This window comes from Thunnus thynnus, chromosome 10 (assembly GCF_963924715.1).
Source record: "Thunnus thynnus chromosome 10, fThuThy2.1, whole genome shotgun sequence".
Classification (NCBI taxonomy): domain Eukaryota; kingdom Metazoa; phylum Chordata; class Actinopteri; order Scombriformes; family Scombridae; genus Thunnus; species Thunnus thynnus.
Genome location: NC_089526.1, coordinates 14,475,543 through 14,489,210, shown reverse-complemented (window position 1 = coordinate 14,489,210; position 13,668 = coordinate 14,475,543). Strand labels below are relative to the sequence as shown.

At 44.5% G+C, this 13,668-nt stretch overlaps 2 protein-coding genes across 2 annotated transcripts; both read right to left on the bottom strand.

The window, feature by feature from the left end:
• Window positions 1-1,442: 1,442 nt before the first annotated feature.
• On the bottom strand, window positions 1,443-4,209 carry nat14 (N-acetyltransferase 14 (GCN5-related, putative)). The gene is made up of 4 exons (XM_067601259.1): window positions 4,056-4,209; window positions 3,363-3,521; window positions 2,370-2,675; window positions 1,443-2,259 (listed from the first exon to the last, which is right to left on the bottom strand). Exons 2-4 carry the CDS (start codon window positions 3,441-3,443, stop codon window positions 1,816-1,818), a joined length of 831 nt encoding a protein of 276 aa, XP_067457360.1. The 5' UTR covers window positions 3,444-3,521; window positions 4,056-4,209; the 3' UTR covers window positions 1,443-1,815.
• A 1,268-nt stretch (window positions 4,210-5,477) lies between these two features.
• On the bottom strand, window positions 5,478-13,547 carry znf628 (zinc finger protein 628). The gene is made up of 9 exons (XM_067601258.1): window positions 13,410-13,547; window positions 12,368-12,946; window positions 11,538-11,610; window positions 10,502-11,440; window positions 10,157-10,327; window positions 9,667-10,000; window positions 9,248-9,402; window positions 8,042-8,284; window positions 5,478-7,898 (listed from the first exon to the last, which is right to left on the bottom strand). Exons 2-9 carry the CDS (start codon window positions 12,754-12,756, stop codon window positions 5,844-5,846), a joined length of 4,359 nt encoding a protein of 1,452 aa, XP_067457359.1. The 5' UTR covers window positions 12,757-12,946; window positions 13,410-13,547; the 3' UTR covers window positions 5,478-5,843.
• Between the last annotated feature and the right edge of the window lie 121 nt (window positions 13,548-13,668).

The window sequence follows — 13,668 nt, the reverse complement described above, 5'->3', positions numbered from 1 at the left end:
GCCAGACACGGCTGTGCATTTAACCCATAGTCAGGGGCAGAAACCGGGTGTAGGAAATGCCAAGTCATACTTTCCGAAACCCACCCGCCCACACCCTGCACACGCGCACACTCACACACAGCCATACCGTGCAGACGCACATGACCACAGTCACAAACAGACTTTCTTTCCAGTGTGTGAACTCACATCTGTTTCCTGACAACAATAATAGCTACAGATCGGGCGGGTAGAGGCCCAGCTAACAGGTGTCTGCTCTTTTGACAGTCATGCAGAAACAACCTGGTGAAGTGTCACAAGTAAAAATACAGCTTTTACAAGGTGAAAATGACCTGACCACACACTTACTCGTGCATATTACATTGTTGTGTCACTAGGTGTCTCAGCTTTTTCATCAAAGATAATCAAAGGATAGTGATTTTCCACTACAGCTTGCATGAACAAGAGCAGTCAAGTATAGGCCTATAATTGTCTACACATCAGGTGAAATATGCCTTCTTCTCACACACGTTAGCATTGTACAAACTTCCTGTGGTGTTTATCTGTGGCAGACTGATGCTACACTGACACAGTCTGAGGTTAGCAGGAGGGTGGATTTGCAATGCAAGAGTGAAGCCTGTTAACCATATTAAGGTTAGCCTCAGTCTTAGGCCGTGTGCATATACCTACTTAGTCACATAAACTGACATTCACCTGCAAACCACACACATTCTTTAGCAAGATTATCTCTGCATATACAATATTTCTGATGTGATAAAATCTACAATGCAAGTCATTTATAAAAACAGTGTATAGCACACATCAACTGGTGTGGTTTTGATGTATTCTTTGTAACCCATTAAATATTGACAGTGCTTATATTATCTACTAATCTATATTTATAATCAATCATTTTGATATTGGTTTGTAAGTTACCAGAAGATTATGTCATGCCCTAAGATTGGTTTTTGGTCTGACCACTATTTAAAAACTCAAATGCATTCGGTTCACAATGTGAAAAAACATACAAATCCTTACTTTTGAGAGCTTGTAACCAGAAAATGCTTCTTGTTTTTTACATTGCAAATCAGATAAGGGGAAAATCAACTTTCAAATCTTTCAGTCGTTAAACCAACCAATTATTTCAGCATCAAAACATTGAGTGCAGAATTTGGAAATCTCAGTCAGTGATTTCCCTTCCTTCTCTTGAAAAACAACAAAGAAAACCAACATGAAAAAGCTAAAAAGCACTGTTTCTGCTGACTCACATACTGTAGATGAAGGTGAGCAGCAGCAGCCACGGTGCAGAGAGGTAAAGGCAGTCGAATTCTGCAGATTCACATGTACTTCCTAACCACATATACTTCCTATACAGTAACTGTGCATCCTCCTACAAATATGTATGGTTTCACACCTACCCAGTTTCTGCATTGAAAGGTTTGTGAAAAGAACCACACAAACACATATTTAGAAACACACATTTTTCATAAATATTTTACTTCATTACAAGTGATGAGAGAACAGCAAGCCTGAGGCATCATGAGGTCACTTTTGAAACATTAAATAATAAATAACCATGTGTTTAATGCTAAAAAGGTAAAAATATACTTAAAACAAACTAACAATCAAAACAGCAACACATACAGTACAGTAAATACTGGCATAAATAACACCTGTTTCAATAAACCATTAACTTAAATATCCTAAAATGTTGCAACAATGACACCATTCTCTTCAGCAAAGACACAAACACAGTTTGTGCTTATGTGAGCTCTTTTTTTTAACCTTTTATCACTCCTGGGCTCACTTTTTTCTCTCCAGAAGTCCATCCTCACACAATCACAAGTCTTTGTAAAACACCTTAGTGAGCGAGTATCCCAGAAAGCCTCTCTCTGGAGTCTCCAGCTTCCTCTCTCCATCTTCGTCTTCATCAGTGCCTTCCCCCAGCTGCTGATAACCCAGTTTCCTGAAGAAGGCCTCCCCCACCTTCGAAGGGTAGGGGACATGTGCGTACACTCTGTGTGCACCAGTTTCCCTCTCCCTCTGCTCCAGACTCTGGACAAGAAGCCGGCCCAGACCCTCCCTGCGGTACCAGGAGCCCGTCACCAGCCTGCAGATCCTCCTTATACCTGCTCGTTGCTTGCTCTCGCGGAAAACGCAGCCCAGGATGTCCCCGTCACAGTCTGCCACCCACACCTGCCCCGCTTCCTCTTCCCTCTCGGGAGTGATCTTCTCTGTTGACGTATCCTTGTCCTTTTCTTTGGGTCCAATACTGCGCCTTGACTGAGTAAAAGAAAGACAATTATATTTTATGGCTGCTACATCTGGTTACTAGAATTGTTTGTTTATAACTTGAAAAACTGTCAAATGAAAAAAAAGCAAACTAGACTAACCTTTTTTGTCACTGGTGTCTTGCCACTGATCCTGCAGAAGGGATTCTGCAGAGTTTCATCCTGCGTCCCCCTAAAGCTGCTACCTACATAGTCCCAGTAGGGGCGACTGCTGCCCAGAACCCCTGTGGACCGTGGCATGGTGAGTTTGAGAAAGACAATTAGCAGGAAGACAGGAATAGCGAGGGCCATGATAAAGGAATGCACAAGGCAGCGCAGGATTGAAGAGAAAACTGCCAGAATGAAAAGGCAGAGCGGACGAGTGAGGATGTGGAGAATGAGACGGTTCTCTGTGCCTTCACAGCCCTCCTGGAAAGACATAAAAAATAATCAGCATAAACTTCACAAGGTGCATGCAATGGTCATGTGCACATGTCTACACAATCTCCTCTGAAGGTAGCCTGGTGGAAAACTGCCTTTCCATGATCAAACGAATATGCCAGTGAGAGTGCAAAGATAATGTTTACATCAATAAGAGACAATTCGCAGGGGAATTTGGAAGGGGATGATCAGTAATGTCACATTTTGATTTTCTGTGTGCAATGACTGAAGGCTGCTAGGCCATGTGTATTGTGAGAAATGTGGAAGCTGCCAGATACAGTTGATACATGTTAGAGGAGTTTGAGACACCCTTTTTTTCTGAGATGAGTCATGTCTGGATTTCTTACCAAAGTGTCAAGGTCAAGCAAGGTGGGGTTCAGAAAATAAGCTCAACATTATGAGGGGTTATGAGAGGTATATAATTTAATATTTTATGATTTTGCATTAGGTTCTTTATCCCGGGATCAAGGCCTCGGTTTGCTTTGTATTGCTCTTTATGCAGAGTAAACTAATTCACATTGAACTCTACCAGCTTCCAGTGTATTTCTTTGAGTCGTTCTCTCATAAGTTTTGAGTTTAATGCTAAGTTGTGGGTGACCTGAAGATTTATTGGCCCATTTGAAGATTTTCCCACAACAGTAGTCTTTGCAAAACTTCTGAGTGTTTTGTACAAACCTTGATGAGGGCTTTGACTATCTCAATGTCGTCCTCCTTCATCCTCCTCATCACCACTTGATCCAACTCCAGCCTCACCATGTTTAGGCTTTATGCTCTCAACAGGCGTGCCGTACCACTGTTCAACCACATCCACCATCCACACTGTGCACAGAAACCCTGCAAAAACACACACACACACACAGAAAACAAAAACATACACAAACAAAAGGCTGTATTTTAATGGTTAAACAGCTGAAAAATTAAATACAGTTTGGGAATGTTTGATACTAAATCATGCAGGAAATTGACACTGTTGTGAACTGACAGATACGTATTGTCATCTGAATTATGACATAGCAGTTCCAGTTGAAATGGGTCAATGTATTTAATCTTTTGCAATGCACAAGACTTCGCTTACAATGAGCCAGCAGTTGAGATGACACATCACACCCACGCTTGCCCCAAACAACAAAGGCAGACGGGGATTATAGATGATTTGTAGCATGCATGTATCACCATCATCCTGTCTAATGTGTATCATTCGTGGTTTCATCTGCACGTTTAAACAGTGATCATCAAAGGTACAGTCGAAAGCGAAAAGACCTCGTTCAGAACCTTATATGGTTATTACAAAGAGCTGCCGTCTGTCCTGACACACATAAGACCCCCTAACTGTCGTGAGCTCTTGCTCTAAACCCCGGTTCCGCTTACCTCCTGCACCAAACAGCTCACATTAAGCTGAAAGAAGAAAAATAAAAACTATGTATCTCTCAGTTTGTTGTGAAATCCGTGCAGGTTTGGCACGTTTGATTAAATGTCCACAGCCGTCTCTTCGCAAAGAAGGTATTCTGTATACAAACGTACTCAGTTTTGTACGCCGTTACACATTTACAAAGCGTCGATCTACGCCATTTACGTACGTACAATCCGCACTGCGGAAAGGCTACGTGAATGGCAAACGTAACAGCGTAAACCACGCTCCAAACCGTTGTATCTTTAGTTGAAAAAAAAGTTAAAGAGGATAGATTTACAATTTTTCAAGTGTGTCTTAAAACAACAGTCAGGTGTCCATTTGAACACTGAAAGAGGTTTTCCTCTCTGTAATCATTCCTCCTGTTCATACTGGCTATTAAAGGGGACATATTGTAGAAAGGGAGGTTTCCATTTCTTTTTTGATTATAAAGCAGGTCTATGTGCTATATAAATACTATGAACGTATCAAAACGCTCAGTCCACGGCGAAACGCACACAGTTCGTATTTAGAAACAGTGCCTTTAAATAAGCTGTTTGGACTTCTGTAAGGTTGTGATGTCACAACTATACGTTCAGCATTTCCCCTACCATTGCCTTGGAGGGGCAGACCCCCATCCCTCCTGAAAGAAACAAAATATGTTTATTGATGTAATTTATGTAATTTATGTGCACTTGTTTCATTTCAGCTCAGTGTGAGAGTCTACTGCGCTTTGTTGTCATTTATCTTCTGCTTGTTTCTCTCCTCTCCTCTGCTTTTGAAGCATTTCCTCCACTAAGGAAATTCTGCAAAGTTATTGGATGTCAGGAAGCAAATTTGTCATTGCACAGCCTTCCAAATGTTAGATAACATTTTCCTCAGCGGAGGCCATCACAATTTACTGGTGAGTTTTACCCAGAGCCCTGGTTTTTCCTAGCTGCAGTAGGCTTCAATCCGTTACCTGTGGTTGGTCTGTGCGTGCGTCACTCAGAAAACACTCAGCCAATCAGAGGAGAGGGGCAGTGAGCGGTCACAAAACAGTCTGTTTCAGGCTGAGTGTGACAGAGGGGCTGCCTCCATGGCTTGTACAGCTGTAACTATGTGCTTTTTGACCATAAAAACATGCAAGTGTTTGTAAATAGACCACAAAAATCAAAATATTAAACTGGGAAAGGGGAATCTCTTTAAAAGATCCCTGCTTTCAGTGTAAGTGATGGGGGCCACAGTGTGTCATTTTATGCAAAAATGCACTTAAAAGTTTATCTGAGGCTTATATGAGGCTTCAGCAGTCTGAGTTAGTCATATCATGTGGATCGCTGCCCCATTTACAGTCTTTTAGCATCAAATTCCCTCTTTGTGTTTCCTCGAACAGTGTTGAAAGGAAGCAAAAAAGGCAAACAATAAAAGGTATTAACAGATTTATTAATAATTAGTTTAATTACTATTTACTATTAACACTGTGAGGAAAGTGGACCATGTACATTTATTCACAAAAACGTATTTACTTAATAAACAAACTGCAAATGACAGTATCATTTAAACTAATATATTTAGGAATATTCCAAGGTCCATGTACAGCCTTTGAATGTATAACATTTCTAGTATGTGGCACCATGGCATTACAACACAGTACTCATCTAACTGCATGTTCTCGCTCAGTTCCAGGAGACCTCAAACTGACTAAAGTGCTAACACACCGAGCCCACAAAGAGTGAGGCATTCATTCACACATACAGTTTCTTCATCTCAAACACACATGCAGATTTCATTTAGTTAGAGAACTGCATCTCTTTAGAGTTAGGTTTAGGTCCATTTCTCATTGTATCTTCAGTTGATGTCTGTACCTCTGAACTGTCCGTAGAGTTGTGTTCTTTTACAGACTTTTCCTTTGCTTCTGCTGTTCCACTCTCATATTTCACTTCACTGCTCTGTGAGATTTCCCCATCAACTCCTCTCTCTATCCTTCCCTCTCTTAAGCTACTGGTGCTGACCTCAATAATGACAATTTCCTCTCCTCCTTCTAGTTGAAAGATACTTTCCATAGCTCCTCCACCCTCAGTAACCCGACTGTTTGCAGCACTGCAACCTGCCCCTTCTTCTCCCATCATTCCCCCTTCACCTTCAATCAGGGCTATCATCTGCATGCCCTCCTCAGTTTCCTGCTCTATCTTGGTCTCACCACCAAGTTCAAACACCACCTCCTGCCCATCAAGGGGTACCAAACCTTGAGTAGGTGTGCAGGAAAGCTGCAGGCTGTTGTCTTGCCCTTGGCTGAAGGTGGCACTGGATGGACCACTGTCCTGCGACTCAGTGTGGAAGTGAAGGACATAGGACTCTCCCTGGCTGCCATCCTCTCCTGTCTGTCTCTCACCCTGCTTTTCTCCTCCCCAATCATGCAGAAGTGACATCATCCCTCCTTTATCTCCCCCCTTTTCTCCCTCTCCTTGCCCATTGGTCTTGAACTGCAGCACAAGTGACTTTCCCTCCCCACCCATCCCACCATCCACTGCCTCTCCTGATGCGTCCCCTTCGAACTGCAACACATACGACTCCCCACCCTCCCCAATATTCATCCCCTCCTTCGCCCGTCCTTCATTATCAAAACATAACACAAACTGTTTCCCTGTCATGGTCTCCCCTGTCCTTACTTCCCCCAGTGTGGTCGGGGGTTTCCCTTCAGGGGTAGCAAGAGTAGAAACTGATGTTGTGGCTGCTGTGGTGGCTGGTGTAACCATGGTAACAGATAATGAGGATCCTGAGGTATCCACTGTGGGGGCTACAGTGGTGGAAGTTGACAGACTTGGGATAGTAGTGCAAGATATAGACAGAGGACAGCGGGATGCTGTGGATACAGATGATGGTAGTGATTCTGTGGTGGTGTTAGCAGCAGTAATACTCTGCCTCTGTGCAACACTGGTTACATTACAGTTTGTTACTGACACAGTTCCGCCTGCAGTCTGACCGACGAGAGCTGTTACAGATTTCTGAAGAGCAGTTTTTGGTTTGCGTCCCCGTCTGCCCCTTGCTGTCCGTGTGCTTTTCCCTAGTATAGGCTTGGTCAGGAGAGAGTTGGTTGAGAGGTTGTGTGTTGGCGTGGCAACAGGAGTGCTTGCATTGTTATTATTGTTGGTGATTATGATCCTGGTCTGCTGTTGTTGCTGTGACACAGTTGAAAACTGGGGCATCGGAGTCTGTGTTTGGTTTAGGACAGGCTGGAGTGCTTGGAGAGTCTGAAGCACAGGGAGAGTCTGAGGCTCCGGGGCTGGTGGAGGGTTGTTTGCTGTAGGGACGAGGATCAAGCTCGACTGGCTGCCATTGGTGGAGGGGCACTGCAGGAGGAGGAAGTTTTGTGGCTGGGACGGAGGTGGTGGTGGCGGAGGAGGTGGTGGTGCAGGTGGAGGGGATGTCAGAGGAATGAGCTGCAAGCCGCTGGCTGTCTGAATCATGAAGTAGTTCTGGGAAGTGTTGGGGGGAATATTTAGTGCTGGCTGGGACACAATCAGGCTGCCACTGTTTCCTGAGGCTTCCAGGGTGATGGGGTTGAGCAGAGTTGTGGTGGTTGTTACGCCTCCAACACTGGCTTTCACTGCCACACCTTCTTTACCTCCACCACCAGGGCAGGGCAGAGGAACACCACTACCGTGGGTTCGGATGTGCCTCTGCAAATAGGAGTGCATGACGAACTCTTTCGAGCAGTACGGGCATTTGAAGTCCTTGCGTGAGGAGTGTGTACGAAGGTGGAGCTGGAGGTTGGAGGAGTGTGTAAAGCTTTTATTGCAATGTGTGCACTGAAAGGGTCTCTCACCAGAATGGGTACGTTCATGCTGCAAACAGAAAAAAACAAAAACAGAGAGGTTGGGGAGGAGAAATGGAAAAACAGTATTAGTTAGTATAGTAACATCCTGTAAATACAAAGGAATAAGAATATGAATGAGATCACAGCTGAATGTGTATAGGCTGTACTGACCTGTTTGAGGTTTGACGTCTGGGAGAAAGACTTGGAGCAGATAGAGCAGGTATGAGGCCGCAGTCCAGAGTGCATCTGACTGTGTCTGCGCAGGCAGCTGGTGTTCTTGAAGGACTTGCCACACTCCTTACACACATAAGGCCTCTCGCCTGTGTGTTGCCGCAAGTGGTACTGGTAGTGAGAACTCCATTTGAACGTGAGAGGGCAATGAGGGCACTGGAAGGCCCGTACGCCTGTGTGTACCTGGGTAAGTGGAAAAAATTAGTTCATAGGTCATCTTCAGAGAATTTTGGATTTTATAGCTAAATAATTAGTTATGTTTCACCACTACACTTTTGGTGTCTTAAAAGTCCATTTGGGCTAGGCACTTGTATGTGCATTACACAATAAATAACTAACTTATTAGCTTTGTAAGACAAAGGTTAAGTATTTTGTGAATACTTCATAAGCCATCACCCATTAACATTAGCGTAGTGTTGCAGTGAACTCCTGCACTAGCAAACAAGCTGACCATCCAACACACACTGCTACACTTAAAAAAACTTCAGCCAACTCTGGTCGGGTTAAGAAAATAACCCAGTCCACAGTCTGTTTAATTTCAAAGCCCTGCAGCTGTACCGAGTTGTGGATAACGATGGGTTTCCCTGCTACTACTGTTACAGCATAGAGGATGTCCTCAACTGCTGGACACTGAAAGTTAGTGACAGCACAGTGGAGTACTCCACTTTTTTCTTACTCCAGCACTCACACACACACACAGAAGACTGCAACATGCTTTCAAATGATTGTATCCAACTTTTCTTAGATCAGTTAGCTTAACTGCTATTTATGTTTCATATAGCAATTCAGTGGACTCTGTGGATTGGCACAGAGTGAATTGGAGTGAGACCCTGAAACTAGTGCCCCCCTTTTCTATTTATTGAATCAAGAGTTGATTCAGAATTGAATCATGACACCAAGACTCAGAATCAAATAAAACTGAGTCGTTCCTGAAGATTCCCACCCCTTAATAGCTGTGGATTGTGTTATTGCACAAAGAATATGTTTTTATCGATTTCTTGCATTCTGCAAAGGTGTATACAATTTTCAAGAGCCACAATCCCTGTAAACTAGAGGAATGTACAGTTCTACAGTTGAAATTCAGTTGGTGGGTCTTTCATTTGGAAACTAAACTCGTGCAAATTCTTTGTGAAGAGTGAGCCTTACCCTCTGGTGGATAGAGAGCAGAGAGGACCTCTTGAAGCTCTTTCCACACTCAGTGCAGCGGTAGGGCCTTTCCCCAGTATGATCCCTCATGTGGTATTTAAGTCCCGATGACCCTTTAAAAGCTTTTCCACACTCTGAACAGCGATATGGCCTCTCTGTACGAGAGATAGTAAAACATGGTCCCACATTTGTGAAAATGATCAAACATTTTAGGTTTTAACAGTCAAGATCACAGTTTTTTTGTTAAGTAGTGTTCATGGATTAAAATGAAACAGAAACACAAGAAAGATCAATAAGAAATTCCCTGGTTACTAACCAAAGTGGCCTGGCTCAAACTTCTGATTGTATACTTGATTTCTAAATATGAATCTTTGCCTAACATCTGTTCTTTGTCTGTTCTGCTATATAAATGTCTTTACCTCCAGCAGGAGTACCCTTGCTAGCTCCTGTCTTTTTGGGGGCTTTGGCAGGTTTGGTCGGCTGCTCCTCGTGCTCCTCGCTGACGGTAATGATATCAACATGGATCTTCCTCTGTCCTTCCTGCTGCTTGTCAGCCTGACTGGGAGAAGAGGGAAGCGGGAGAGACAAGGAAAGGGAAGGAGGGCAAACTATCTCGGCCTCTGCCTCGGCCAGGAGACGTTGCTCAGGGGTGTGGGAGTGTTGATGGGTAAGGAGTGAGGAGAGAAGGGGGAAGGAGCGGTCGCAGGCGGAGCAGCTGAACTGGGAACGGGACTGGGATGAGAGAGAGTGCATCTGGACAAACAAAAGATGAACACAGGAAGTAACGATTATGTTAGGATAGATGACTCAAACTGCAATATATTATTGTTAGTACTCAATACACAGTACTGCATATCAGTATTAGCATAACAGTGTTAATAGTAAAGCAATTAGAACAGTCATTCTCACCAGTGACACATGTCTATTGAGGCCTCCACTGGTCTTGAAGGTCTTATTGCAGTAGCCACATGACAGCCCTGCCCATGTGGTTCTGGCCTCTGGCTGAACGGACTCAGAGCTCTGAGTCACCTCGGTGAAGCTCTGCAGCAGGTCAAACTGGGCCTGGGTGGTGCCCACATTCTGAGGACAAACCAAAGGAAGTGATACATATCATCAGATCTAACTCCTGCACTTTGTAGACTGACGATGAGTGATTTTTTTAGTACTAGATATACACTCCGCAATTTTTATACTGAAGTATTTTAATTTAATATGGGAAGGTTTTATTCTTCTCTTCTTGTATTCATCACTCACTGCATTGCTTCCATCTGCTCCTTCCGTCAGTCCAAGGAGCACCTCTGTCGTGTGTCCACTTTCAGCCACCGTGGTCGTCTCCACCACCTCCTCAAAATCAGCCAGCAGGTGGCTGGCCCCCACCAGCCCATCCCCAACCTCCATCCCTGCCCCAGGTCCCGCTTCCCCACTGGCCCTGTGTTCCTCTGGAGCCATGTGGATGGCCTGGTGCTCCTCTAGCTCTGTTCTTGTGCCAAAGGTGTGGCTGCAACTGCCACAGCTGTACAGCAGCACACTGGCCCCGGTGTCCATGCTCAGGTGAACCTCTGTCCCGATGGCCCTGGATGCACAAACATTCTCCCCAGAGGAGGTGAGGGTGAGCTGGGGGAGAAGGTTTGGATTCTGGCCGGACGAGGTGGTTGACAAGAACACTTCCTCCATCCCCACCCCTACTCCATCGGTCCCTGCCTGGCTCACAAATCCCACCATGTCTGTCAACATGGATGATGTCACTTCCTCTGCCCCTACCACCACCTCCACTATGTCATTTCTAGTTTGTGCATCCTCTCCCCTCTTTCCCTCCTTCCCTGCTGCATTGAGGTTGGAGTGAGAGTTCTTGTGCAGGGCCAGGTTTGATGAGTGTGTGAAGCTGCGTCCACACTCACTGCAGACGTAGGGCCTCTCACCTGTATGTATCCTCATGTGCTGCCTCAGGTTGGTAGACTGAGTGAAGGATTTGTTACACACCGAGCAGGTGTAAGGCTTGAGACCGAGATGGACATTCTTGTGTCGCCTCAGACTGCTTGAGTTCTTGAAGGCCTTGGGGCAAGTGTCACAGGGGTATGGGCACTCTCCAGTGTGCTGGCGCAGGTGATACTGGTAATGAGAACTCCATTTAAAGGTCAGGGGGCAATAGGGGCACAAGAAGGTACGCACTCCAGTGTGGACACTCTGATGAACCTATGGATAGAAAGACAGATACAGAAATATGAAATCCTTCTCAAATTTAAGCATTTTCTTTACTCCAAAAAAAAAAAGACTTGGTTTGAAATCCCACCTGGAGCAGAGACGAGCGTTTGAAGGCTTTGCCACAGTCTTGACATTTGTAAGGCTTCTCCCCTGAGTGAGACCTTCAAAAGAAAAGTAACTATTGAGGTGGAACAGCATAATAAATTATGTACAATCATAATACACTGGTACCAAATACAGGTGTTTTTATGAAGGGAATAAATTATGTTAATGGTAATCTGAATCTGATGAGTTTTCTTTAAACGTACATTTAGACAGATTAAACAAATTATAAAGTCAGGCAGAGGTGGGTCCAGTCTTTGCTTCAGTGTCAGTATTCTGTTCTCTGACTGTTAAAGGTATGGTGATATTACACTTCTTCAATTTAACTCTATATGACAGCCAAGTTCAACCATGCATCTCATGTTTCTGTGCAATCTCCTCCAATCTGACAGGTCAGAGTTAACATTTGACCAACTCTGACCTTTGAATTGAAATAGTCAGCCAATAGAGGCACTGATGCACCGTTTGAAAATGGAGAAGTAATTATTCTAGCAGCGCACCATCAACAAGTTTTGTAAAATACAATATTACACTAATATTAAACTACTACACTAAAATATACACAGTGTTTTACAGTTTGCCGTTATCCACTTTGGACAACCCATGTTTTACTGGGGCTGAGTGGGGGGAACTTTCATTGAACAGAAGACTAATGCGACTGTACCTTGACGCCTTTGGCTAACTGATTGCTATTTGAATGATAGCACATGTGTGAAACCTGACCAGCTCATTCCAGATGTTGGATTTTGTTTCAAGTCATGTTTGTTCATTACAAAAATACTCAAATATTAGCTTGAAGCTATTACATATGTATACCGTTGATGGTAGAGCAAAGCGGAGGAGCCCTTGAAGGCCTTGGGACAGAGGTTGCAGCGATAGGGTCTCTCGTTGTTGTGGCTCCTCTGGTGGTGGGTGAGCCTGGACGACCACCTGAAGCTCTTGCCACAGTCCAGACACCGGAAGGGATGGTCCGACTGCTCGGGCTGCTGGGCCGGGCCTGACACAGCCGACGTCACCATGTCCAGAACAACCTCCTCTCCGCCCTCCACTACACTCTTGTCTCCATCCACCAGCTCCCCCCTCTCCCTATCATCCTCGCCATCCTCTCCTGAACCAAGAAGGGATGGGAAAGGAGAGAGGGAGGCGGTGGACTGAGGTGGTAAGAGTTCTGCTTGGACCACTAAAGTGGCCACTGAGTTAGCCATTACCAGAGGAAGCTGGTGGCAGATGAGGGTATTCCTTGGATGCAGTCGTGGATCAGTTTTGGGGCAGTATCATGGTTGATTTTTTCACCTTTCCTTCGTTCATTGTTGCCTCAGTGTCTTTGATGAATTCCTTCCCTGACAGCCACTGGAAACACCAGCTGTCATCCCAAGTAGACAGCTCAGGCCAAGTCTGACATGAAGTCAAATGGAAATAAATACAGTGTTATAACTTGGTAACTCTTGTGAAGAATGTCCCCTTTAAATTCCGCCTCCCTCCCTCCTTCCTTCCTGTCTATGAAGCTCGTCCTCCCCTCCCTGCTGTCTTTCCCCTGGCCGTCATTCCGTTTCTGTCCGTCCCCGCAGTGCGGTGCTTACTAGCAATACACACACAGAGGCTACTGCTAAGTTACACATTAATGTACTTTATGAGTGTATCCTAACCTAACTGGTCAGCCCTACAAACCAACAGACAACACACATATACACACACACACACACACACATACACACACAAAAATACCGGTTTTTACAGTATCAACAATAACAGTTATTGGCCTGCATTTAAAGCTAATGTAGCAGCCGTCAATGCGGAATAGCCTTTTTTAAATTGCTCGATAAGGATTTGCATGAACACAGGCTGAAGCAGTACTCACCGGCCATCTTTAACTCATTTTAAAGCTATATTGTTGATATTATGAAAAGGGAACTGAGTACCGCAGTGCTAATCCACACAACCTTAACAATAAACACAGCGCAGACTAACAGCAGTCCTCCACCCGATGCCGCCTTCTAAGAACGGCGACGGTGATTGGCTGTTTGCTACAATAGACGAGCTACTACGATTGGCCAGGAGCTTCAACAGACAGATTGACGTTTATAAACATCACTTAAAAATATTTACAACGTCTAAAT

Excerpts from the sequence above, each read along its gene's own strand:
- nat14 (XM_067601259.1), bottom strand. The coding sequence starts at position 3,443 with ATGGTGAGGCTGGAGTTGGATCAAGTGGTGATGAGGAGGATGAAGGAG. Across the intron at positions 2,676-3,362 it reads TAGTCAAAGCCCTCATCAAG|GAGGGCTGTGAAGGCACAGA; the intron begins GTTTGTACAAAA and ends ATGTCTTTCCAG. Across the intron at positions 2,260-2,369 it reads AGACACCAGTGACAAAAAAG|TCAAGGCGCAGTATTGGACC; the intron begins GTTAGTCTAGTT and ends TCTTTTACTCAG.
- znf628 (XM_067601258.1), bottom strand. The coding sequence starts at position 12,756 with ATGGCTAACTCAGTGGCCACTTTAGTGGTCCAAGCAGAACTCTTACCA. Across the intron at positions 9,403-9,666 it reads CAAGGGTACTCCTGCTGGAG|AGAGGCCATATCGCTGTTCA; the intron begins GTAAAGACATTT and ends TCTCTCGTACAG. Across the intron at positions 7,899-8,041 it reads AGACGTCAAACCTCAAACAG|CATGAACGTACCCATTCTGG; the intron begins GTCAGTACAGCC and ends TTCTGTTTGCAG.